This window comes from Penicillium taxi, assembly GCF_028828555.1.
Source record: "Penicillium taxi strain IBT 34144 chromosome Unknown utg000006l_segment0_segment0, whole genome shotgun sequence".
In the NCBI taxonomy this organism is placed as follows: Eukaryota; Fungi; Ascomycota; class Eurotiomycetes; order Eurotiales; family Aspergillaceae; genus Penicillium; species Penicillium taxi.
The window spans coordinates 1654156-1676873 of record NW_026643208.1 but is presented as its reverse complement, the minus strand read 5'-3'; the positions used below and the strand labels follow the sequence as shown (position 1 = coordinate 1676873).

The 22718-nt window shown below is 44.6% G+C and overlaps 10 protein-coding genes across 10 annotated transcripts; 4 read left to right on the top strand and 6 right to left on the bottom strand.

Annotated features, from left to right (window-relative positions):
• Nucleotides 1-439: 439 nt before the first annotated feature.
• Nucleotides 440-1005, bottom strand: S10a (40S ribosomal protein uS10; the record flags this gene model as incomplete). The annotated part of the gene is made up of 3 exons (XM_057212382.1): nt 440-524; nt 595-818; nt 964-1005. 3 exons carry the CDS (start codon nt 1003-1005, stop codon nt 440-442), a joined length of 351 nt encoding a protein of 116 aa, XP_057059245.1.
• A 347-nt stretch (nt 1006-1352) lies between these two features.
• Nucleotides 1353-3416, top strand: N7495_009730 (ASCC2 family CUE domain-containing protein; the record flags this gene model as incomplete). The annotated part of the gene is made up of 1 exon (XM_057212381.1): nt 1353-3416. One exon carries the CDS (start codon nt 1353-1355, stop codon nt 3414-3416), a length of 2064 nt encoding a protein of 687 aa, XP_057059244.1.
• Nucleotides 3417-3689: 273 nt separating this feature from the next.
• Nucleotides 3690-5419, bottom strand: N7495_009729 (fatty acid desaturase; the record flags this gene model as incomplete). The annotated part of the gene is made up of 2 exons (XM_057212380.1): nt 3690-5157; nt 5217-5419. The coding sequence occupies 2 exons, from the start codon at nt 5417-5419 to the stop codon at nt 3690-3692; spliced, it is 1671 nt and encodes a 556-aa protein (XP_057059243.1).
• Nucleotides 5420-5919: 500 nt separating this feature from the next.
• Nucleotides 5920-7971, top strand: N7495_009728 (phosphoribomutase PRM15; the record flags this gene model as incomplete). The annotated part of the gene is made up of 6 exons (XM_057212379.1): nt 5920-5931; nt 5979-6023; nt 6081-6159; nt 6208-6737; nt 6789-7761; nt 7811-7971. 6 exons carry the CDS (start codon nt 5920-5922, stop codon nt 7969-7971), a joined length of 1800 nt encoding a protein of 599 aa, XP_057059242.1.
• A 558-nt stretch (nt 7972-8529) lies between these two features.
• Nucleotides 8530-8883, top strand: N7495_009727 (uncharacterized protein; the record flags this gene model as incomplete). The annotated part of the gene is made up of 1 exon (XM_057212378.1): nt 8530-8883. One exon carries the CDS (start codon nt 8530-8532, stop codon nt 8881-8883), a length of 354 nt encoding a protein of 117 aa, XP_057059241.1.
• A 554-nt stretch (nt 8884-9437) lies between these two features.
• On the bottom strand, nt 9438-10760 carry N7495_009726 (tyrosine--tRNA ligase TYS1; the record flags this gene model as incomplete). The annotated part of the gene is made up of 4 exons (XM_057212377.1): nt 9438-9968; nt 10024-10070; nt 10132-10579; nt 10638-10760. 4 exons carry the CDS (start codon nt 10758-10760, stop codon nt 9438-9440), a joined length of 1149 nt encoding a protein of 382 aa, XP_057059240.1.
• A 689-nt stretch (nt 10761-11449) lies between these two features.
• On the bottom strand, nt 11450-12876 carry N7495_009725 (uncharacterized protein; the record flags this gene model as incomplete). The annotated part of the gene is made up of 5 exons (XM_057212376.1): nt 11450-11972; nt 12054-12430; nt 12500-12570; nt 12627-12663; nt 12718-12876. The coding sequence occupies 5 exons, from the start codon at nt 12874-12876 to the stop codon at nt 11450-11452; spliced, it is 1167 nt and encodes a 388-aa protein (XP_057059239.1).
• A 3286-nt stretch (nt 12877-16162) lies between these two features.
• N7495_009724 (alpha/beta hydrolase) lies at nt 16163-16983 on the top strand (the record flags this gene model as incomplete). Its single annotated transcript, XM_057212375.1, has 2 exons — nt 16163-16564; nt 16657-16983. 2 exons carry the CDS (start codon nt 16163-16165, stop codon nt 16981-16983), a joined length of 729 nt encoding a protein of 242 aa, XP_057059238.1.
• A 1905-nt stretch (nt 16984-18888) lies between these two features.
• On the bottom strand, nt 18889-19841 carry N7495_009723 (uncharacterized protein; the record flags this gene model as incomplete). The annotated part of the gene is made up of 2 exons (XM_057212374.1): nt 18889-19748; nt 19835-19841. 2 exons carry the CDS (start codon nt 19839-19841, stop codon nt 18889-18891), a joined length of 867 nt encoding a protein of 288 aa, XP_057059237.1.
• Nucleotides 19842-19915: 74 nt separating this feature from the next.
• N7495_009722 (uncharacterized protein) lies at nt 19916-20353 on the bottom strand (the record flags this gene model as incomplete). The annotated part of the gene is made up of 1 exon (XM_057212373.1): nt 19916-20353. The coding sequence occupies one exon, from the start codon at nt 20351-20353 to the stop codon at nt 19916-19918; it is 438 nt and encodes a 145-aa protein (XP_057059236.1).
• Between the last annotated feature and the right edge of the window lie 2365 nt (nt 20354-22718).

Sequence of the window (22718 nt, the reverse complement as noted above, 5' to 3'; positions counted from 1 at the left end):
CTGCTGGCAGGGCTGTGAAATTATTCCGTGCTTTCCATAGTGAGGTAGAAGAGAGTGATGAATTAATTCATTTGCCCAATGTAGGTGGGCAAACTTTCGACGTATGCCTTCTCCTGTGCAACTGGTAGTAAGACTGGTAAGGCTGAGAGTAAGCCAGGGCTGGAGCTATTCTTTTTCGGAATAGCTTGCATTAAGTTCTGGAAACGAAGTAGACCACGCTATCTGCCTCCAGAAGTCTTAAAGAGCTTCTCATTGCGGTGAATTTTGCAATATAGAATTCCAAATGCGTTTCGAAATTATACTACTGACACAGGGCAAGTGCCAGTTTATGCTAATCAGACCTTGGATAACTTTTGACAAATCACTACGTTCAAGATAAAGGGAGCCAGGAGTCCTCAAAATTTTGGCATTGCTATGTACTTAAATATAAGTAGTGCATTTAAGCAGCAATGGTGACCTCAACCTCAACACCGGCCTCGATGTTGATGATGATCTGCTTAACAGTCTCGGTGGGAGCGAGCAAGCTGTAAAGAAAGACTAGTCAGTCCCAAATAATCAAGCCACCCTTACAGGCATCAAAACAGCAGAACTTACTCAATCAGGCGCTTGTGGATGCGCATCTCGTACTTGTCCCAGGTCTTGGAACCCTCACCGTTAGGGGTCTTACGGGTGGAGATGTTCAAGGTCTTGGTGGGCAGACGGACGGGGCCCTTGACCTGGAGGGACTTGGAGCGGGCACGGTCGATCAGCTCAGTGCAGACCTTCTCGAGGGAGGCGACCTTGCGGGAGGTGAGGGTGATACGGATCTTGTGGACCTTCTATAAGGGGGATTAGTAGTCTACTCGCGATAATCCTATTCGCCAATCCGGAGTAAATATTCGACATGCGACTGTGACAACCACAATGCGACGACGAATGTATGTGCGGCGGAGTGAAGATGGAAGAATTTGTAGTTCAACGTACGGGGCCCTCGCCGAAATCCTTCTCTGGCTTCTGGAAAGACATTTTGAATGATTTTTTTGTTTTTGAGGAGTGATAACAATCAAGACCTGAACTTGGTTCGGTAAAGTGATGATTGCCGAGTGGAAATTGTGTGGAGCGAGAAAAACTATCAAATTCATCGTGGAAGTCTTGGCATTTTTCGGTTAGATGGCGCTAGGCCATATGTGGAACAGCTGAGTCATCCATGTGTTCGGCGTCCCGATGCAGTCAATCTACAACTTTGATGAGGTTGTTAAGCTTGGTATTTCTATTTGCTGTTCCTCCCGTTTTCAATATTTCAATTCTTTGAAAGTCTCTTGATCAGACGATACAGCTTTTCCTCACTAATAGCTCACCATATTTGGGTTGCAATGGCGGATTTCCCGCCTTTGGCTCCAGTTCCGTCCCCCGCGGTCCGAAGAACTATCCCATCTGATGACTGGGAGGCGTGTCTTGATGCATGGATGACACTTCTTAGCATTCGTCTAAATTCTTCTGATGAAAAATTCCAAGATGCAGCCGGTGCAGATCTTCCAGCCTCATTCCTGGAATCGTTTTATCAATATGCCGCTGCAGGGGATACCGTTCTACAATCTGGAACCAAGGCCCGAAAGCTTCGGAAGCTATGTTTTCTCACAATAAGGAGATACATGCTCAGTCTAAAATCTCCACCAGACGCCCTCTTCAACTGGCAGCTCTTGGGAGATATATGTTGTTGTTACCCATCAAGCAACGCACTAAAATCATTAATGTCCATGGCATGGGAAATGCATCATGAAAAGATATCATCCAGCTTGGAAAAGGCGAAGTCTCTCGTTATCCAGCAATTACCTACTTATTCTCCCGCAGGCAATTCTGTGATTATACTGGACATTCGACGTTTGACAATCCTAGCCTCGGTATTGCCACCCTGCGGTCAGGTCTTGATGGCAGGATCCGACTTCTTGGACATGTTGACGGAAGCATATCAATCAAAAAACACAAGGCCAGAGCTTCCCAAAATTCTAGTCGCGAATGTTTACGTTGGATTGGTATCTCTATTAAAGGAGCCTTCAATCAATTTGTCTTTGTTGCTAGACCAATTGTTTAGTCTCAAGGCTGCCGCTGGAGTGGGAACACCCAATATTAAATCTGGGCCAACGATGCTTTCGGATCTGGTCTGCAGCTCAGATCTTTTACAACGGCTGGATAAGTATCTTTCTTGTCACCCTCAGAAACGGGGGCAGGACCTTCTGTCGAGCCTGCGTGTATACCAAGCAGAAGCAAAGATCTTTCATCACCGCTACCAAAGGCGAAAGAAAACCGACAAGGGCAAAGAACCTTCGTCTGGGCTCCAGATTCCGGAAGAATTACATGCACACAAAATGTCGCTCGTTTCGCAGGTCCAAGACCTTTTCCCAGATTTGGGTTCTGCCTTCGTCGTGAGGCTTCTAGATGCATACGACGAAAACCCAGAAACCGTAGTCGCCCAGCTTCTAGATGACTCGCTCCCACCAGAGCTCCAAGGCCTTGATCGATCCGAACAACTTCCTCCCCCAGCAGAGTCCAAGCACACACATCTAGCGCCCCGGTCAACACCACCTGCAATGCACTCACCTACTCTGGCGCCAGTCTCTGCCCGGAACAACATCTTCGACAACGATGTCGATATCGCAGAGCTCAGTCGCTCCGACAAAGCCAAGGGGAAACTGCGCTTCGGCCGAACGGATATTACTGCGGACGAAGTCCTCGCAGATCGCAGCGAGCACACGGCTCAAAAGGCAGCGATTCTCTCGGCTTTAGCAGCATTCGACTCTGACGATGATGAACGTGACGACACATATGATGTCGCAGACGTGGGCGGCACCGTTGACAATACAGCCGGCGCAGACGATGCGGATAGTCAAGCCAAAAATCCAGCCACTGAAAACATTGACATAGTCTTATTCCGTGCCTATAAGTCCAACCCGGCCATCTTCTCTCGAGATTCAGTAACACGCCGTTCCCAACCGCGCGCCCAGCTCAAGCGTGAAACGCATATGACCGACGAAGCCATTGAAGGCTGGGCAGTCATGCTATCCCGTGATCCCAAGCGTGCTACAAGGTTAGAGGATAAGCTTGCAGTCGATGCTGGTGGTGCTGGGGGCGGTGCGCTCAATCAGCCATCACTCACTGCCACATCTTACAGAAAGCCACGACCTGAAGACGAGGATGAATCTGAAGACGGCGATTCATCAAGTTCTGCCGCTCGTGGGGGCCGGGGTGGAGCGAGAGGTGGACGAGGACGTGGAGTGCGAGGTGGTGGTGGTCGTGGTGGTCGCCCACCACAGTCTGGGGAGCAAGGCCAACAAAATGCGCATAAGAAGAAAGAAGAGCATAAAGCTAGTCGGGCTAATCATAATCGGCGCCAGCAGCGTGCAAAGAAGATTGCTCGAGGGGGCGGTTTACCTGGTTAATAGAGCTTCAGGAAAACAGGACATATTCATCTTCAAATGATGAGTATTTAGTTTCCCTCATATATTCTATCATGTAGATTATTTTTAACTGGGATATGCATATTTGCACCATTCTTTTTCTCTCTTTTTTGTCTTTTTTTTAGAAGATCATTGGCTCATGCTAGCTACCTAGTTATGTAAGATTTGAGTGGTAGGTAAAATATACTCATAATCGCCTAAGAATGAAAGTCGTGGTAATAGTTGGATCGTTGGACAACAAGAGGGCGTCTGACATTAATCGAGAGGGTTAAAGACTCCCTCGGTGGTGATAGACTTGCGGCACTCCTCCATGAGTTTAAGCTGCTTGGCAACTTCTCCAAGGTGGCTGATGACCTCCTTGTTTCCGTCATAGAAGGTGTAGATAGCGTATGGGATACCGGTATCCTGGCAAAATTCCAAAATGTATTTCTGAGCACGACGCAGATTGTGGCGCGGCATGCGAGGGTACATGTGGTGAATAGCTTGGAATTGCAGACCGCCATGGAAGAAGTCCAACCAGGTAGGGCAGTCGACATCCATGGTAGTGCGCAGCATCCTCTGGGGGAAAGACTCTTGGGGACCCATATCGGTAGTAGACATGGCAAAATGCGACAGGGTAATCTGAACGTGCAGAGGGGAAGTCATGATGTGAGAAATCAAGAGAAAAGTGACCCGAGTCTGCCAGTCTGGAAGTGTTTTGCACACCACGCCATAAACAAACCAGTAGAAGAAAAAGCACTGGCCAGCAATCTCGAGCCAAACGTGGAACCAGGCTGGGCCTTTTTTGGGAGCCTGGCCCTTCAAGAGATACTCATAACTCAGGCGGTAGAGATTGAAGCGCGCCAGAGACATGATAGGGTAGTAAGAGTAGTTCTGGACCTTGAGCAGAAACTGCGACGGCTTATCAAATGTCATGAATCGGTCATAGTAAGTGCTCCATAAACTATTGAAGAAGCGGTGTGAAACAGCGAAGAAGGGAATATGCTGAATATCTGGGTCGTGCTCGGGAGCATTGGTTATTATGTGGTGCACGTTGTGGCTCCGTTTCCACCATCCCAAGCTCAGTCCTCCCATCCAGTCGGCAATGAGGATACCAATGATGCTGTCAAATTGAAAGTTGCCTGTAATGGCCATGTGACCAGCATCATGGGCACAAAAGACAAGCTGATGCCAAAATATTCCGAGGAAAAATGCTGAGAAGGCGTACCAGCCCCAGCGGAGGAACAGGTATGACAGGGATGCGAATAGCGTATAACGGGAAGCCTCAATGAAGTAACAGAAGTACCGACATTTGAAAAGGCCATCGTTCAACATGCGCTGCTGGAGTGCACGGTACTTCTGTTTCACAATCTCCTGATGTTCGATATCCACTGGGGGGTATTTGGCTGTATCAAAGGCTAATTCTTCTTTAGTTCGAGCGTCCAGGAATGTTGGTCCAGTTGTCTTCCATGCGGTGTTAGCGGGAAGAGAAGGTTCGGGTGTAACAGTAGCAGTTGTGTTCCTCTTTCGGAGGGCGGATGCATCAAAGACTGGGGATGGTGGGGTGGAGCCATCCTGGCTGGAATTTTCTACGCTGGACAAGTCCTCTTCACTTGAGCAGGACTCATCAGTGTATGGACGGTACTTGCCACCATGCATGGGGGGCTTGAAGTTGGACCACAATCCCTCAATTCGTCCAATCTGATATGACAACATTCGCTCGCGAGCTTCTTTCGAGTGTAGTCTATTCATAATAACTCGATGATTAGCAGTGGAAAAGAAGAAGCCTGGCTCGGAACATACGCAGTGATTTCATCTGTTGCATCCCTGCCCACCATGTGCTTGATAGCCTTGTCTCCACCGGGATGGAACTTGATCCACGCGTCCACCTTTAGAACGCGTTTCTCGAAGATGAAGACATGATTTCCCTCTGCAATAAGGCCTTCGATGTACCGTGTACTCAAGACAGTGTCCTTCCGAGACACTTGCGAGGTAGACTTCTCCATTGAAGGTGATGTGAGTTGTAAATAATGACTGAAGAGATGTTGCTAAGGCCGAGGCCGAGTTTGCCAGGTAAAAACCGGGCAATCAGCAAGTTAGCATGGGATTGAAAGCCAGCGCTCAATAAACTGCAAGGAATAAAACAGAGATTAGGGATAGGCAGGAGAGAAGTGAAGCGGGAATGTGGAGCAATAAGCGGGAACTGATCGTCCGTTCTTCCCGTGATTATCTGATGTACTCAACCGCCACTAAATTTATTAATTTGGCCCCCTAGTGCACCTGTTCTGGTCCGTGCCTGGTATTCTGCCTGTCAAAACGTATCATATACAACTTCATACTGATGGAATGTGACAGTTGGCAGGCCCCACTAGGTAATGGAATACAGAGTGATATATCATCTTCCAAATATAGTAGGCGGTAAAAAAGGCGGAGTCTCCAGGAGGCCTAATGTATGAAACTCCACTGTATCAAGTATCATTCAACATAACAACTACCCTCGGATTGCATGATGGCTGAGGTATATTCGACGTTTTCCTTTCTCTCTGATAGGCTGACACATTGCAGGAACCGCTCTCAAGTTTAGTTCAGACGTGGCTTTTGTGGGATCAGGTAAATACGGAGAAATGTTTCCTGGTGGCATGATCTCCTGACTTGACTCGGATATAGGACTCCAAGACTCGCTCGGAGGTAGAGAAGCTGCGAGATGCCGGTGCTTCGGAAGAGTTGGAAACTCTTCTCCGAAAGCGTATGTGCAAGTCTATTGCTCACGCGTCTTGGTCTAATTAAGATGTAGGCATCGAATTCGGCACTGCCGGTTTGCGCGGTCGCATGTCAGCAGGATTCTCCCGTATGAACTCATTGACGGTGATCCAGGCTTCTCAAGGACTTGCAAAGTACATAAAGACAAGAAAGCCGCAGATTGCATCAAAGGGAGTAGTCATTGGCCATGATGCCCGCCATCAATCTCGCCGATTTGCCGAGCTTGCGGCCAATGCCTTCATTGCACTTCAGATTCCTGTGTGGTTCTTCTCGGAGATCTCACCGACTCCCATGGTTCCGTATGGAATCAACCACTGGAAAGCTGCGGCGGGTGTCATGGTGACTGCAAGTCACAACCCACCCCAGGATAATGGCTACAAAGTTTATTCCAGCAATGGTGCTCAAATCAACAGACCTGAAGATGCAGACATCGCCCAGTTCATCCGTGAGAACTTGCAGCCATGGTCTACTGCTTGGGATGAACTGAGACCCAACGAGTTTTTACATGATGATGCATACCAGACACTCATTCTTCCGTACAAGGAACAAGTCGCAAAATATGCGGTATGGATATCCATACAACCATCAAAGGTATTAACTAATATGAAACACTAGATTTCAACTGTCACCTCACAACTTTATGTGCCCCCATTCGTATACACCCCTTTACATGGAGTTGGAGGCACAGTACTTCCAGCCCTGTGCAGTACCCAGTTACAGAGCAGGGATTTCGTGTCTGCTCCTCTCCAGGAAAAGCCGGATCCTGACTTCCCGACTGTGAAATTTCCCAACCCTGAAGAAGCGGGAGCTCTGGATCATTCCATGACAACTGCAGACCAACTAGGTCGAATTTTAGTTATAGCCAATGACCCGGATGCAGACCGGTTTGCTGTAGCCGAGAAAAGAGGCAACGAATGGTTCCAATTCACAGGTGACCAGATCGGCGTCTTATTAGCGTCTCATGTTATGGAGTTCCTGGATCGCAGCAGCGAAGACCCAACGAAGGACACGTTTCTGACAACAGCCGTATCAAGCCGCATGCTTGAAAAGCTGGCTACAGCCAGGGGTTCCCTATTTCAAGAGACATTGACAGGTTTTAAATGGCTAGGAAATGTAGCCCGAGACCTTGAAGGTACGGGGCAAACTGTACCTTTTGCTTACGAGGAAGCACTTGGGTATATGTTTTCTTCCATCTGCTACGATAAAGATGGTATCACAGCTGCTGCAGTGTTTCTCATGGCAGCTGCCAAATGGAAGGAGGAGGGGTTGACACCATACTCTAAACTCGAGCAACTCTTTGCGCAGCACGGCTTCCATGAAACATTGAATAATTACTTCCGGGCTACAAATCCTGAGTTAGTGACTCAACTCTTCCGTGGGATCAGAAGCGGTCCTTTCCTCCCTGAGAAGAAATTGGGACCATTCAAAATCCTTCGATGGAGAGATCTAACAGAAGGATTTGATTCTTCTACAGCTGATGGCAACCCCGATTTACCGATAGACCCTACTAGCCAGATGCTAACATTGTGGTTAGAGGGGGGTGTGCAGTTCACGCTCCGGGGTTCAGGCACGGAGCCGAAAGTCAAATGTAGGTTACCCCTATATAGTTTCACATTGAAATGACTAATAGCAGGCAGTCTATATTGAGTGCGGTACAGAATCTAGGGATCTTGCAACTGAGAGAGTCTGCCAGACTTTCTACGCGATTGCGAAGGAATGGATTGTGCGCTATGCTCCTTCTATTGCCATCCCTGACAAACTTCGTACATCCTCCGGACATGTTATGGTCGTTGAATGATCACTTGGTAAGGGAATCGTTGAACAAAGAATCATCTCACTCAATTTAAGATCCAGTTTTCAGTAATGACTCAAAATAAAACAATTTTTTCTCGCAGTCCTATAATATCCATCGAATTTCATGCAGCTATCCGCAGCTCTGTAGACTGTGTATTTCTATAGGGGGAACTTCTAAGGCAGATATGCTTTGAGTGCCACTTGAGAACTGCAAACACCGTCGAAATTAGAAGCACTACCTTTTACTAGTCCAGAATCAGATACTTGAAAGAATTTGTGAAAGCGAGAGGGCAAACTAGGTACTTTTCGTGCTACTTTCCTTGCAAGCTTTTCCTTTGCAAAAAGCGGCCATTGAAAGGGATTATGTGGAAGCTGAAGACCCCCAAAACAGCCTATATATAACAGGATAGCAACTTCCCGTACCTAGCCCAACACATTCAACATTGAAAGTCTAATTGAACACTAAAGTCATCATGCATTCTTCCACCTGCCATGGCTGTGGAAGCTCAAGGACGATATGCGTAATACATTGCAACCCACAACGCAATGGCGCATCCTGTCAATGTTGCTCGAATCAAAACTGCTGCGTTGCTCACTGGAGAACCAACAACAGAAACTCCTGCTCGCCAAATTGCACCCGGTCTCGAAACAGCTCCATAGCAAGTCGGGCCTCTCAAATAACGCACCGTCGACGGTGCTGCTCCTGCTCCGCGGAATCAGAGAGACCATCCATATGCGAGAATTGTCATCGCTGCAATCTTCCCCATTCCTGCAACCACCGGGGCCACTTGACGGAGACAAGACATTCTCAAAGCTGTCCGCACTCGCGACCACAATTGCCCTCGAATTCGAATTCAAACCCGGAACCGATGATGCAAGCGACTCAGAACGCTCGTTACTATGGCCATGCTGGTAACAACCAGGGAAGAAGTATGGAGAACAATGTCGAAGCCCACTCAATGCCTGATGCACACGGTGGTTTTCATGGAGGGCATACGCATCGACCAAACTTGAGTCGATCGAATTCAACTTGTCTTAAATGTCAGCGGTGTCGAATCGGTGGATGGGTATTGGGACCACCTTTACCCGCTATGATTTTGAAGCCTTTTTGACAATGTGTTTAACAAGAGACAAGGGTAGGTATTTTCATTTCAATGTCTCATTTCAGTTTATTGTAGTATTGTGCTTTTATCAATTGAAAATTCGGTGTAAACACACCAAGGTTTAAGAATATAGAAAGCTTTCAAAGTTAGCCAAATGAATCAGCGGCATAGCCCCCTTGGACAGTTGAATTCAATACACTGGAGATCGTCTTTCCAAATATGGTTAATCGAATAATAGATGGCCTTTTTGGAAACTTATCTTATAGTACATAGGTGCCAGAGACTCCGAATGTCGTCTTGTCTTGCTAGTTGGGCAACTATGGGATAAACATTCTTTTCCATCTGTGCTGACCAACCAAAGATTAAATTACTGCTCTGCGGAAGGCTTTTCCTCAGCTTTGATGTGATGAGCGATGGCACCTGGGTGGCGAGAGCCCTTATCCTTGACCTTCTTCTCCTTCTTCTGCACAACAGGTGCCGGGTAGGCCTTTGCAGTAATCTCCTGCCACTCGGGTGAAGCTTCGTAAGCTGCCGAGATAGGTGCCAAGAGGGCCTGGATCCCAGCCGCGACAGCAGGCTTGAGAAGTTGCGGTGTTAAAACATCATTCCTGTAGTCTTCGTGGAGTTGCTTAATATCGGTGTAGATCAAGGGTTCCTGGTCTCTGCGCTCAACGCGGAATTCCTTCTTGCCCTTCAGAGCAGCTGCGGGCAACAGAACAAATTCTACCAAGGCAACAACTCCATTCTCCTCGACGATTTTAGGAGCAGCTTCTGCTTTCCGAATCTTCTTTGCAATGGTCTCGACTGAGTCGAGGAGATCAATTTTACTTTCTTGAATACTTGAGCTCATCTTGCCGCCGCTGAGACCGGGAATCATAGGGTTGGTGATGTGAGCACGCTAGGAAATAGGTTAGTATCACCACAGCCCAAACATGTGAAATTAAAGACAATACCTTTTTGTATCCAAGCTTTGGTAGCCACTCAGTGGCAGCAACGAATACTATAACTCCATCAGTACGACAAATTTTCAAATGAGCGACTTCGTATAAGGCGAGACTCACGCTTTCTCTGGTCGACTCCGCCAAGCTGGCAGTCAACTTTAAGGTGCTCTTCATCCAGAACCTGGAGAACAGAGTAGAGCAGTCCACTTAATGGAGCATTATCGCTCTGTTTAACAACCTCTGCACCGGCCTTCTTGGCATCGTGTTCAGAAACCACACTCGATAGACGGTAGACATCCATCACATATGCGGGGCTCGTTTGGTAAGAGCTACCAAGAACAAACTCCAACTTCTCAGTAGGAATACCTACTGATTGGAGGATTGCCGTAATGACCTTGCTGTAGTACTTAGCACGGCTTTCGACAAGCTCGAGTGGAGCCTTGAGGTTATCGAGGAATCCGTGAATGTCGGCAAGTAGGACAACGACATCACATCCGGCAGCGACAAGTTGGGCGATTTTCAATGCGGGGACAAGATAGCCAGTGTGTGGCCGGCCGGTTGTTGCAGTCTATCATTGCTATCAGAGTCGTCCTAGGGAAAGGAAAAAATGTGTGTATGTGACTCACACCCCAGTAGATGCGCGGGTTTCGTTTACCCTCAATTAGAATCTCTTCAAGGATCTCAGGGTTGAGAATCTCCGCGAGATTCTCAGTGATGAGATCGTATCTCGCTTTTGTTGCGGCATCCATTATGGTAAACAAACTTAAAGCGATAAATACTAAGTGGGATGGGATTGAGAAGTGGGATAGATTAGCTTTTGTGGCAGGTCTTATCGGACCGGATCAATAGCTTATCCGGGGGAGTATGTTGTACGAAGAAGACATTAGGAGGAAGACCGGCAGATATTCGATTCGTGGAGAATAAATTTGGTAACTCGATGCCACTTTGACTGGTGACCTATTGATGGGAGGTTCTCGAAAACTAACTACCCAGATGGTGAAAATCGACAAGTGTTGTTAAAACTCGCGGATTTCCGTGGTTTTAAGAGCCCGCGGAGTAAATTCAGTCTCCATGGAATTTTGAGTCTCTTTAAACCCGCGGAGCAGAACCTCGCAAGTGATTACCTTAGGTATATAACCTGGAACCTGCATACAGCTGCGGTCTTTTTCCGACTAAAGTCTCTTCAAATTGATATGGAGCTAACAAGTTCGAAACCATATTCACCCTATCTCATTGCCAGAAATGTTTCAAATCTTTATTCTGAGTATTTTCAAGAAGATCTGTAGTGTATAAACGAAGCTTCTGACCAAGGTAGAAAATAATCGGCGTAGTGAGTAGATTTGGTCATATTATACTGTATAAAGTGTGAAAATGAAGTCGTTCGCCATTAAAGAGGATATAAATAAAATTTAGTTCATGAAAGAGGGTATTAAACATATCACTTGGGACCCAATGAGGTGGAGCTCCAGGGCTGTATGGGTGCATTTTCCAGCACTCTATTCTCGACGTCTGAATGAAAATTGAAATCTTGCTTCACTTGAATCCCGTCCACTGGGGCGGCGTTCGTTGTCAATTCGATATCTGAGTGCCCATCTTCATCCTCATCATTCCATGTCACTCCAGAGGCTCCGGGATAGAGTGATTTTTGGTGAGAGGTTACCTCTGCCTTTCCTTCTTTGCCATTTTTACCCGATTGGAATTGCGAGAAGTTTCTCCGGCTTACACTCAGTCCACTTTGGTATCTCCCACCATATGACTGGGATCGATCTCTGGATGTTCCTAGCCAACCATGCGGAAGGAGGAAATTTGCGACCGGACGAAGAAGTGGAATATTTGTCGCGATGATGGCAAGATCTATTTCCAGCCACGTCCATAGCATTGAATGCAGAAGTGTATAAGATAAATCGCTGAACTTGATTTGTCGAATACTCACAACCCGAACCATACTTATGGCGCTGACGCTATTGAATGTATTAATATCAGTCTTTGTCGGGGAAGTGACGTGGAAAAAAGCCCTGGAGGCTGAATATTATGGAACTTACCATAAACCGATGGCAAATGTAGCAATCAGAACCAGTCTCCGCACTACCGCAAGTTTTAGACCCCAGATATGAGGTGCTGGGATGATCATAATGATGATATCGGTGACCATGTTCATCGTTCCAACTACCATCATCAAAACATTTCGATTTCCACATTTTCCCGGTATTGAAGGGTCCCAATCATGTGCAAGTGGTCTGCAAATAAGCAAATTGGCCAATATAGTGCTAGCAGCCCAAGCCCAAACGATCGCCAAGCCGATATAAACAGATATCCTCAGGCTCTTCTTTGCCCCGAATAGCTTGTAATAGAGGAAGATCATTGATGCTTTCAAGAGCCCGAGAGTGACTGCGTACATGATATTGTAAATAAGCAGGAACTAGTATGAAAGTCAGTATATCTCGAGGATTACTCTGAGTTGATTCTCAAAGTTCACGTGTAATCTCACCTTTGTGAGAGTTTGGGCGTCGGTTTTAGAGACCACATCTTCATGTAACCCAAGTCCATGACTCGTTACCGCTGGCATCTATGTCAGTAAAGCGCCAACACAAGTTTTCGAGACTGTTGCACCATACTGCTAACTGCGTGGATTGAGCCGACAAAGACCAGGAGCTAGTTTCATCAGAATATTTCTTCATCTGGTTCAGTGAGCAGTAGAGGACATACTGTTGCAATTACAGTGAAAAAGTCGTCAAGGCCCAATGTCAAGCCCCGCATCTTCCGAGATATGAGTCGAAGGATTGTCGTTATTATGGCAAAACACATGAAAACAAGCAGAACGATAGAGAACGTCGTCCCGCCCTGAGAGGAGCCATAGTGGCCCATATTTTGCCACGAAGTGTAGAATGGTCAGCCAGCAACAGGTGTATAATTCCCAACTTCTTGAACTGATTTGATCCATGGATGGGAAGCTTTTAAACGTTTTGTCTTGATCCTTCGACTGTGGGGGCGTTGCAGACCAAACTATCGGTAATCCTGCGCTAAGACGGCTCGGTGACATGAGTGAATATGGTGATGAATGGCACTTAGCGCCCCAAATTGCACTTAGCCCCCAGCAATTGATTATGTTCAAACCACACAAAACTATTCCTTTTCATTAACTTTTCCAGATACCGCATAACTACTCGTTATTGCCCAACATTACCACTGGAAGGATACAATAACTCTGGTCTTTCCCACGGATTGACGGAGAAGATCGTTCTTACCAAAATGGAACTAGTAGATAACAGTTAGAGTAAGAGACATGCGAGTGGTCAATTTAGTCCACCTTTGAGCATTTGAACATTCTATTTTATACCAAAACTTCGTCAACTTGAATGAAGCCAATGGAAAGAAACTATTAAATCTGTCTATTTAGGCATCGTTGTTTCCTATGACCAGTCTATCTGCAGATAACACATCTGTGTGGGCGCTGACGATCTTGGGAAATGAGATTGAATGACCCTGGTCAGAATTTGGTGTTATTGGCTGATTATACAGGGATTATCCACTCACATGTCTATTACCTTAACTAATGAGGAATTACTATTACTATGTATGTCTAGTCCTCCAGACAAACGCTTTGACTGTTTCAATTCATATATCCCCACTTTCTTCGTATCATAATTAAAGCTTTTGCCGGGTGTTCATCAATTTGAGATCCAGCACTTCGGTTCACCGTCGTTATTGATCCGTGAGATAAAATAAGAAAGAAACATGACATGTAATCGATCGACTAGGCGCAAGATCTATACAGTGATCTTCTCTATCAGAACAAAAAGACTCGAAATCAAATACGGATGGTTTCTGCAGTCGCGAATTTTGGAGTGATATTGTCCCATACTAGCCTACCTTTTTCAGCCCCCACACCAATCTGACAATCACCTCCTTTAATTCGGGGTTTAGTGGCCTACTACTAGTGCATATCCCTATCTTTGGCCACATGGCATGTACGCCATAGCCTAATTACTGTTCCACACTTTACCACAGAGCCGGGAGTACGAATGCCCTAAACTAGTACCACGTGGCTGTTGAAATTCTGATCGATTTGACGGGGTATTATAACCTAGTAGTATTTCCCGACGTCTCAATGAATGTCGAGTCTTGAAACTCCATGATTTTGATCTTAATTTTACTTCAAATTCATTTCTGATTGTCACCGCCCTGCTCCGCTCATTATATTGAATATCTTACTGAGCTGTATTTCCTTCCATTCCTCTCCATTCTTCAAAGAGTCATTAGCTTATTTGGCGATAGTGGCGCGCAGGGTCTGGATTTCTTCTTCCAACTCTCAACTCTCAGGTGACCCATCGGTATTCTTCAGATAAATAATCCAGTCATCGGGGCATTCATTTACATACTCCAGAAATTCTTCAATAGAGGCCGCCAAAGTTGGCGGTTCAGGGAGAACTTTGCAGGCACGATTCTAATATCGGGAAGAAGCTATACATAGGTATAGTACCTCGGGGTAGGGTCAGGCATTTACATTTCGAAATCAATAGGTAGATGATTAAACAGTGCAGAGTAATAAATTCTAACAGGCAGGCGAAAACTTAGCTTTTTAAGCTATATTACGGATCAGATTACAGGAATATAAACATGCAGTCGACTTTCAGAGAACATGGATGACCAATTAGAATATGCATAAATGGAAGATTGATCCTACTCTGTAAGTCTCGGAAACTTCTCCTAAACTAGGGATAAAAGGACAATAATTGGGACGCGGGCTGACACATGCTGTCAAATGGCCAGTCCTATTTTAGTCTAGCTCGCTTTATTAGTCAGCTAGATTTACTGCTGCAAATACACACACATATTTGAGATTGTGAAGCATTTTGATTGGTTCTTATAATCCCACCTCGTTGCCCAAGTTGAGACGTACAGTGCGTCACGTGGGACTTGGCACATCAACAGTTGGCAACATAACATACATCGTAAATGATGAGAAATAACATCATCTTCTTCGTATAGCGGATCCAATTTAGAAGTTAGAAGGCAGAAGGCAGAAGTTATCCTTTCTGGGAAATTCTGACCCTTTTCAGAATGAAGGGCTCTCTTATAATGATACCGAGGTACTTCCGTAAGAGCCTTGAAGTCAAATTTATACGATATTTAATAACTTATGGCCAATTTTTGGCTTAAAGAGGAAGAATATACATCTCCACGCGATCGAAGATTAAATTAGCCATATCCCTTAATAAGCTGAGATAAAGGCTATTCCTCTTAAATTCATAGAAGTTAGCCAATTTTCTATAGATTCATCTGCAAGATCAGTAGATCTATGCCAGATGGCCGTTTGATCTTGGAACCTAAAATGAGCTTATGTCAGCTGCGACCAAGGTAAAACTTCCATTTTCAAGGTTCGAATAACTGATTCAATTCGATCTCCTGATTGACTTATTTCTGCTTTTTGAATGAATTGGTGGCATCATAATGGGTGTTTGAAGATAGAGGGGGCTGATGGGGGGTAACGGAACTACCTGGATAAAGGAACCGCCAAGGAACCGCCAAGAATCACGTCATTTATGAATCTCATCACCCCCTGCATCTTAAATTGAAAATTACAATATTTACTACTAGCTTAAACGCTCCGCCAAAATGACTATCGCTCGGCATCGAATAAAACGAATAGATTTTTAGATTATTCGAATTCGTTTCAGATAGCCATTATTCGAATTCGTATTCGATTGGGGTAGCATTATTCGTATTCGATTCGTTTTATTCGTTTTATTTATTCTGCCACCGCCTATATTATGTCATGTATGCGCCCATATGTTCAGCTAAGGTATCAGTGGAGAGATTGTTCAGTCAAGTTCGGGATACAATTGGTGTTCGTCAATATTCTTTGAATGGTCAGACGATGAGGAAGTTAGTTCTGTTAAGAGATTTATACAGAGACTGTTATTGAAAATTGAATGCGTGCGCTATTGTTTCTAAAATTTGAAAGGGTGTCATACCTTCTCACATTCTACCAAATGAATGTCTATTATATATAACTGGAGTGACGGGCTCTATATCACATGATATATCCTAGTCTTGGTATGACCACGTGACCAAATGAATCGAATATTCGATCGAATACGGACTAATTATTCAAATTTCGAATATTCGATATCTTTGCCGAGCACTAAAGATGACCAGTCCAACCTTTGTTTTTTCTACTGGTGCTTGGATTACCTCGGAGTTCTTCGATGAGATCCGTTCCAAGCTAATTGCACTCGGTTTCCCTACTGAGTGCAAAAGTCACCCTTCCATTGGCGCTGAACCACCAACCAAGACTTTGGCTGATGATGCTGCTTCTCAGCGCGAATTGTTGACACAGCTTGCTGACGAGGGTCGTGAATTGATCGTTGTAGCTCACTCTTATGGCGGTGTTGTTGCTTCTTCCTCTGTTGAAGGCTTAGATAAAGCCACCCGTGAAAAGGAGGGCAAGACTGGTGGTGTTGTGAAGGTTGTCTATATGGGTTCCTTTGCTTTGGATAAGGGTAAAAGTCTTTTGAGCGGAGGTAACCCTCCTCCATTTATGAATATTGATGTGAGTTATATCTTTACTTCTTCCATTCTGAAATACATATATCAATATCGGCGGGTATGAGTTCAAAAAAGAACACTACTAAAATTCTATAGGGTGACTATGTTCGCTCTAATGGCGACCCTACCATAAGCCCCTGGTCTGATCTTCCTGAGGAAGACCAGCAGAAGTGGGGAGCATTGACGAAGCATACCTCACGCCCAGTTTTCGGTGGCGAGTGCACCTATGAGCCATGGAATACTATTCCCTGCTCCTACATTATCTGTGAGAAGGATGAATTTCTTCATCCTCCCATCCAAGAGCTGTTTGCTGCCAAGGTTGCTGGACCGGACAGAACCTACCGTCTTCCAAGTTCACACTCGCCATTTTTGAGTATGCCTGATCGTGTGGCCGAGATTTTGGAAAAGATTGCAAAGGAATAAAGTACTTGGGCTTCTCATTAAATATAATCCAAGGCGTCTTGCCACATAATCAATTCCACCGCTCGAAATTCCCAATACAAAATAGAAGCAGCCTTCCCCAAAACCCTAGCAATCCTTCAGCATAAAGCATCTGTTTGAAGATCTCCGGTAATTTTACATGAAGGAAAATTTCAACATTGACCGCTCCTTATCGCTAATTACTAGTCAAGATTAGTGAGCTGGTAGGGTTTCCGAGAATCATCATGTTAAAAGTGAAGAAGAAGCGTGAAATTAGGTTTGTTGTTGAAATCGAAGTAATTATGGATATCACGTGGTCATCTCAAAGATTTGGTTACTGTATTCAGTTAGTTTGTTTTATTGTATTAGTCATCATTCCTACTATCCTGATAGGAATCCCATAGTAAGGGAGCACACATACACACATATTATTGGCCATTCAGGACTACTCCGTGCCACTTTACTCTTGCTATTTGACAACATCTGCCGAAGAATAGACTGCAATTCTGCATTTAGTCAGGAGGAAGTACATAACTCGGAAACAAGACCCACGATCTTGACAAGGGATATATTTGCACAGATCAGTCTCAGGTGATCGAATTTCTTTATCTTTTCTATTTCTTGAATCATTTCATCAATTGCTGTCAATATTAAAACGTAGTGTACGAAATGAGATCATAGGATCCTGATCTACACCCCACTTTTATAGTAAGTGGGTCCAATATTATCGACCTTTCAAACAAAACGGAATTAGTAGTACCCGGGCAGTATAACTACGAGTAAACCATTTCAGGTCAATAGAACGAACCCTTGGAAGGTGCAGGCTAATATTGTAAGGTTTAAAGAGTACCTAGGTACATATTACACAATACAGAATTATTCTCATGATAAAAGAGGAAGTGATAGAGCAGATTTTAGTTGCTCAATTATGAATATGCTCACTAGTGACCCACTTGGCTTTCATATATGTTAAATAGATTGGTCAATAACCCCAGGCGCCCTAACAGTCCGGAGATAGCTATTGCCCAGGTGGGGCCCGAACAAGCCAGTATCTATACATGTTGCATGCAGATTTATTCTACCCCCTTTGATACCAGCCTCTTTCATCTTGCATGGATTTTCTGAGTATCTCAAGACAAGATTTGAACTAGGTAGCCCTAATACGTGAGCTGAGTGGAAGAGGACCTAAGATAGAAGGGAGTGACGATGAAAATAGAACGAGCTATGAATAAGTATAGAAGAAAAAGTACTATTCAGATTGCACTAAGTGGATATCACTATTGATACAGGTTGTTCAGTCATAGCCTAGATCTACTATCTAATAATGAGGATGATAAGACAAGAATCAAAATCAATGTGCACTATCTATAGATCATCTGGGGCTCTTCAAGATGCAGGTATCCGTGGTGCAAGAAGCTGTTGTCAGGCTATTTACCCTTAGTGATGTCCGACTTGTAAGTGGTAGGTCCAATCCAGCCGAATTTGAATGTAAGCGGTCCAGGCCCATGCTGGCTATAGCAGCGTTTTTGTATCCAGTACAGGGCAAATGCTTGAGGTGCGGCAATTGTGCATATTCATCGGAGCATGGCAGGTAATTAGGGCTCTTTTGCGATCCCCTCATAGTAACAGTCTATTATTGTAAGAGAATTCACTTCCAGAAGAAGAGAATATTGGCTCTTGAAAAACTTTAAGTCAAATTACTCCCAGGGGATACCATACTTTCCAGCATCGGTTGTCTGTTGTTGTACTTGAGTATTCTAGGGGACTTCGCTGAAGGGATATGATATGATATGAAGAAGAGCACAATTGACATCATAAGTTAATTTGTATCTTAGTAATACATGAGAGCAGCCCTACTGAACTAAACTAAGGTGTAACCATTCTTGACAAGGCAATCTGTACTAACGCTCATTGACCAATCGACAAAGGCTCCCTGTTTAGGAGCATACCGAAAAAACCAACAACATCATGGCTATTATCCCAGATAGCAGAGCCACAAATACCGTCAGGGAGAATTGTCGATGAATTTTGGCCGATGTAATCCCATGCACATTGTATCCAAATCTGTTTCGGGTTGTTGGAGTCGCTTGGGACTCTGAATTTTGACTGAGCACCTCTGGTGCCTTCAACATAGCCAGTAAATGAAGTATCCATAAAAATGGAATCTCCAATCGTTGTCTCTGTGGTTGAGAGTCCTTCCAACTTGAATAGTGCGCCTGGGACAACGGTATTTTCGAAGGGCTCGTTTTGGAATTGAACACCGGGCTTCAACTTCACCAGTGCAATATCTGTAGAGTTAATCTCAATTATCATCTCACCGATTATTGTACTCGAATTGGCGCAATAGACATAAGGGCTCATGAGCAAGCCAGGGAATCCATGGGCAGCAGCGGTCATATACTCATAACCAAGATGGTCCTTGATCAGTACACCAGCAGAAGTTTGTAACCTCCATCCTTGTTCAGGATGAGGTACTGAGCTCAACATCACACCTGGTCGTATAATTTCATAGGCTGAATCATCTGGTTGAGTAGAAGCCGGTTCCCGTATTCGTTCCGCTGATAAATTTGCGGGCCTATCCATCATGTCCTCAAAAAGGTAAAAGCAATTACAGCCAGCGACTGAGCGGGGAACTTTAGTCATTAGATCTCCCGTATCATTTTCGAGAATAATAATCACGAGATGTCCCCATGATTGGACCTCTGTGATGGGTATGTCGGCTTCTTCAAAAAACTGATGCACCAAACCAAAGATCTGCTCAATATTTCCTGTTTTGTTTCGAAGATTGAGGTGTTTCGCGATATGAATTCGAGAATGGGGGCGATAACGAAGGATTGCCTCTAAAGGGACATACGGACCATTATCATTTTTGTCGATAGTGAAATAACAAGGCACTCCGCCAACCTTCCTCGGCCATGGCCTATCCGGAAGTTTCTCAAACCGTAAATACCAGGTAACGGTCATCAAAGGTTACTTGAGTCGTATTGGGAAAAATGTTCATGAGAATTTCCAAATTTCCCTGAAACTCCGACGGACCTTCGCGTAAATCAAACGGAAGAATTATCTCTCTCGCAAATATATTGATTGTGACTGGATGTCCATGAATGGTAAACTGGCCACCTGGCACAACACTCGGAACAACCAAAGGTGTAAAGTCTTTCTGGAAATGCGGAGGGGCAGAGAGAGGTTGTGGGAGTATGCCGCGACTGCCGTGATTTAGGGAGATGAGATAGTTTTTTAGAACGTGCTGCTCTGGAGTTGGAATCTTCTTTCGTTGTGCTCTCGGTGACAGGTCATTCGGAGCCCATCGGTTTGGGGTAGCTGAAATGAAATCGACTATCTTGTTTGGGGTAGCTGGTATAAAGTCGGCCATCTTGTTTGAGAAAGGGAACTAGAAAGCGAAGAGAGGTGTCAGTGTCATTGGAACATGTGTCGGCGGTCTATCGGCGGGGAAGGTGTCTCGAAGTTAGCCACGGCCTGACTAACGAGGTCATATGACACGCGTGTTAAGTCTAGTAACTAACTGTCGGTACACCTGTACCAAGTGTGGAATAGCTATTCGATAAAGGTGATGAGGCTAACGCCCACTTCTGACACCTATCACAGGTAACGCTTTACGCCCCTATGATATCTTTGTGTCCTCTTGAAGTGGTTGTAAAGTCTGGTTTTCATTCTTAGTTTGCTATCTATTATAAAGTAACAATTTGATCACATGACTGCTTTGTTCCATATTCCAACACTAACAATCTAAACTACGACTCCATCATAAAAAGACCCTGCGAAATTATAATAAGTGGAGTTTTCATGTCTATATTATAGATATTTCAAATTCTTGCCCTCCAGTATCAGGATTACAATTCAGCCGTGAATAGCGGTATGAAATACTTGCGTATCGATAGAGCAGAATTTTGCTCTCTATTTATTTCGCAGTGAGATGGTGGATTTCTTCTGATTCTCACGTAGTACTCTATTTATATATTTAGGTAGTTAGTGAAGTGCTTTTCTATATGCTGACAGATCAAGATATCCACACCTGAGCATCTTCAGTGGTTAAGATTATACGCCAGCCTTAATTAGGTTAGCCGAAGGTAGTCAAAATAGCCATAAAAGTGGAGCACCTCACTTTAAGTATGAACTTCAATTATCCTCCCATAGCCTCAAATAGAGAATGGCTGAATACATCTCAGATACTTAGATAAGCTTCTTCAGGAAGAGAAAGTATGCCCAGGTGGGCATTTTTCTACCTTTTTCAGTGACTCGAAGAACACAACATCAGACACTGTATCACTGGTGATGCTATTATTTCGATTCTCGGGTTTCCCTTAGTCGTTTGCGACTTTACCTTGCAAGCTCAGAAAACCACCTTCAAGATGCCTAATGTCAATTAACTACGTTGAAAGGACAGGGTTCACACTTGGCACTATATATACTGGAGTAGGGAATGAGTCGTCCTAGATTCTTAGTATATACGTTGTGCAAGGTGGTGGGTATATCACAAAATATGAGAGATCGTCGCATCAGACTACACTTTACCTAGTTTGAACAATCCCTGTCGTCTGATGAATACTGAAATTCCCCAAATGGGCCAAGTTTAGGATTCGATTTGATCCTTTTGGACGGCTTTACGACATTTACAGCTGATTATTACCAAAGCTGAACTGATATCTCCATCGAGACAATTATATAACCCTAATACAAGACGTTATCGTCGTTGCGACTTAAATTCGTTCGGACAAGTGATACATCACTGGATAGTCGAAGGCGTGTCTGGTTATTCCAAGTACCAGTGCAGCTTTAATTTTCCTGACTCTCACGAATACCCCAGTGTTTCCAAAAAATCGAGTTGGAAGGTGGGTTCTTTACTATTTCTATGGACTCTGTCATGTAAGTAGCTCTACGGTTTGGGTTTGAGCTCAAGACACTATTTCTGGTGACCCTGCTACTCCTTTGCTTCTGCGGGTCGCAATGTGTGGCCAGGGTTCCACAATTCCTCCGGGTTCAGTGTGGAGAATATACTCCCAAAATCGCTCTAGAGGCGCACAGAAGAAATACAACAAGCAATAAACAACCATCAAAACTTACCAATGCATTTTTGTCATTGTATTCAACTAGAACATTGAAGCTGCGGAGACTCAGGCTGGAGGCCGAAGTTGTAGATCTTTCCAAAACTCACCATAGATTCTAGATCGAGTGCTTTACTATCCCTCAGAAATATTTGTCGCTCAAATTGGCTGAGTATCTGTATTAATGATCAACTCGGAATGCAAATCAGAACGCAGATGATATACACTGAAGATCTATATCTACTCAGATTGTGCAGAAAACTGTGGTCATAAGCTGGAAGTTGGACTTTAACTGGGTGTGTTGAGCATTTACGCGAAGATTCAGTGCTCTATATCCTTAAAAATAACCAGTCCTAGTCCGTATCACACGTTTATCTCCTTCAATACTGCATTTTTCCAGATGATGTGATAATTGTGCTAACATTAACGCCGCAGTCAGGGATACATGTTATATTTTTGACGTTGTTCAGCCAATTCGAAAACTCCGCTTCAATGCGATGATAGATAAGATGACCTCTTTGAAGAAACTAGTATCAAGGGATTTTCATGAGAGCAAATTCCTTTTCCTTGCTGTACCTGCTGAGGTTTTGGCAATGCTACCCTGTGGTGATGATACCGCATACAATTTCCTAACACATCCGTGGATGTATCATTAGAGATTATTTTGCCGCAGTT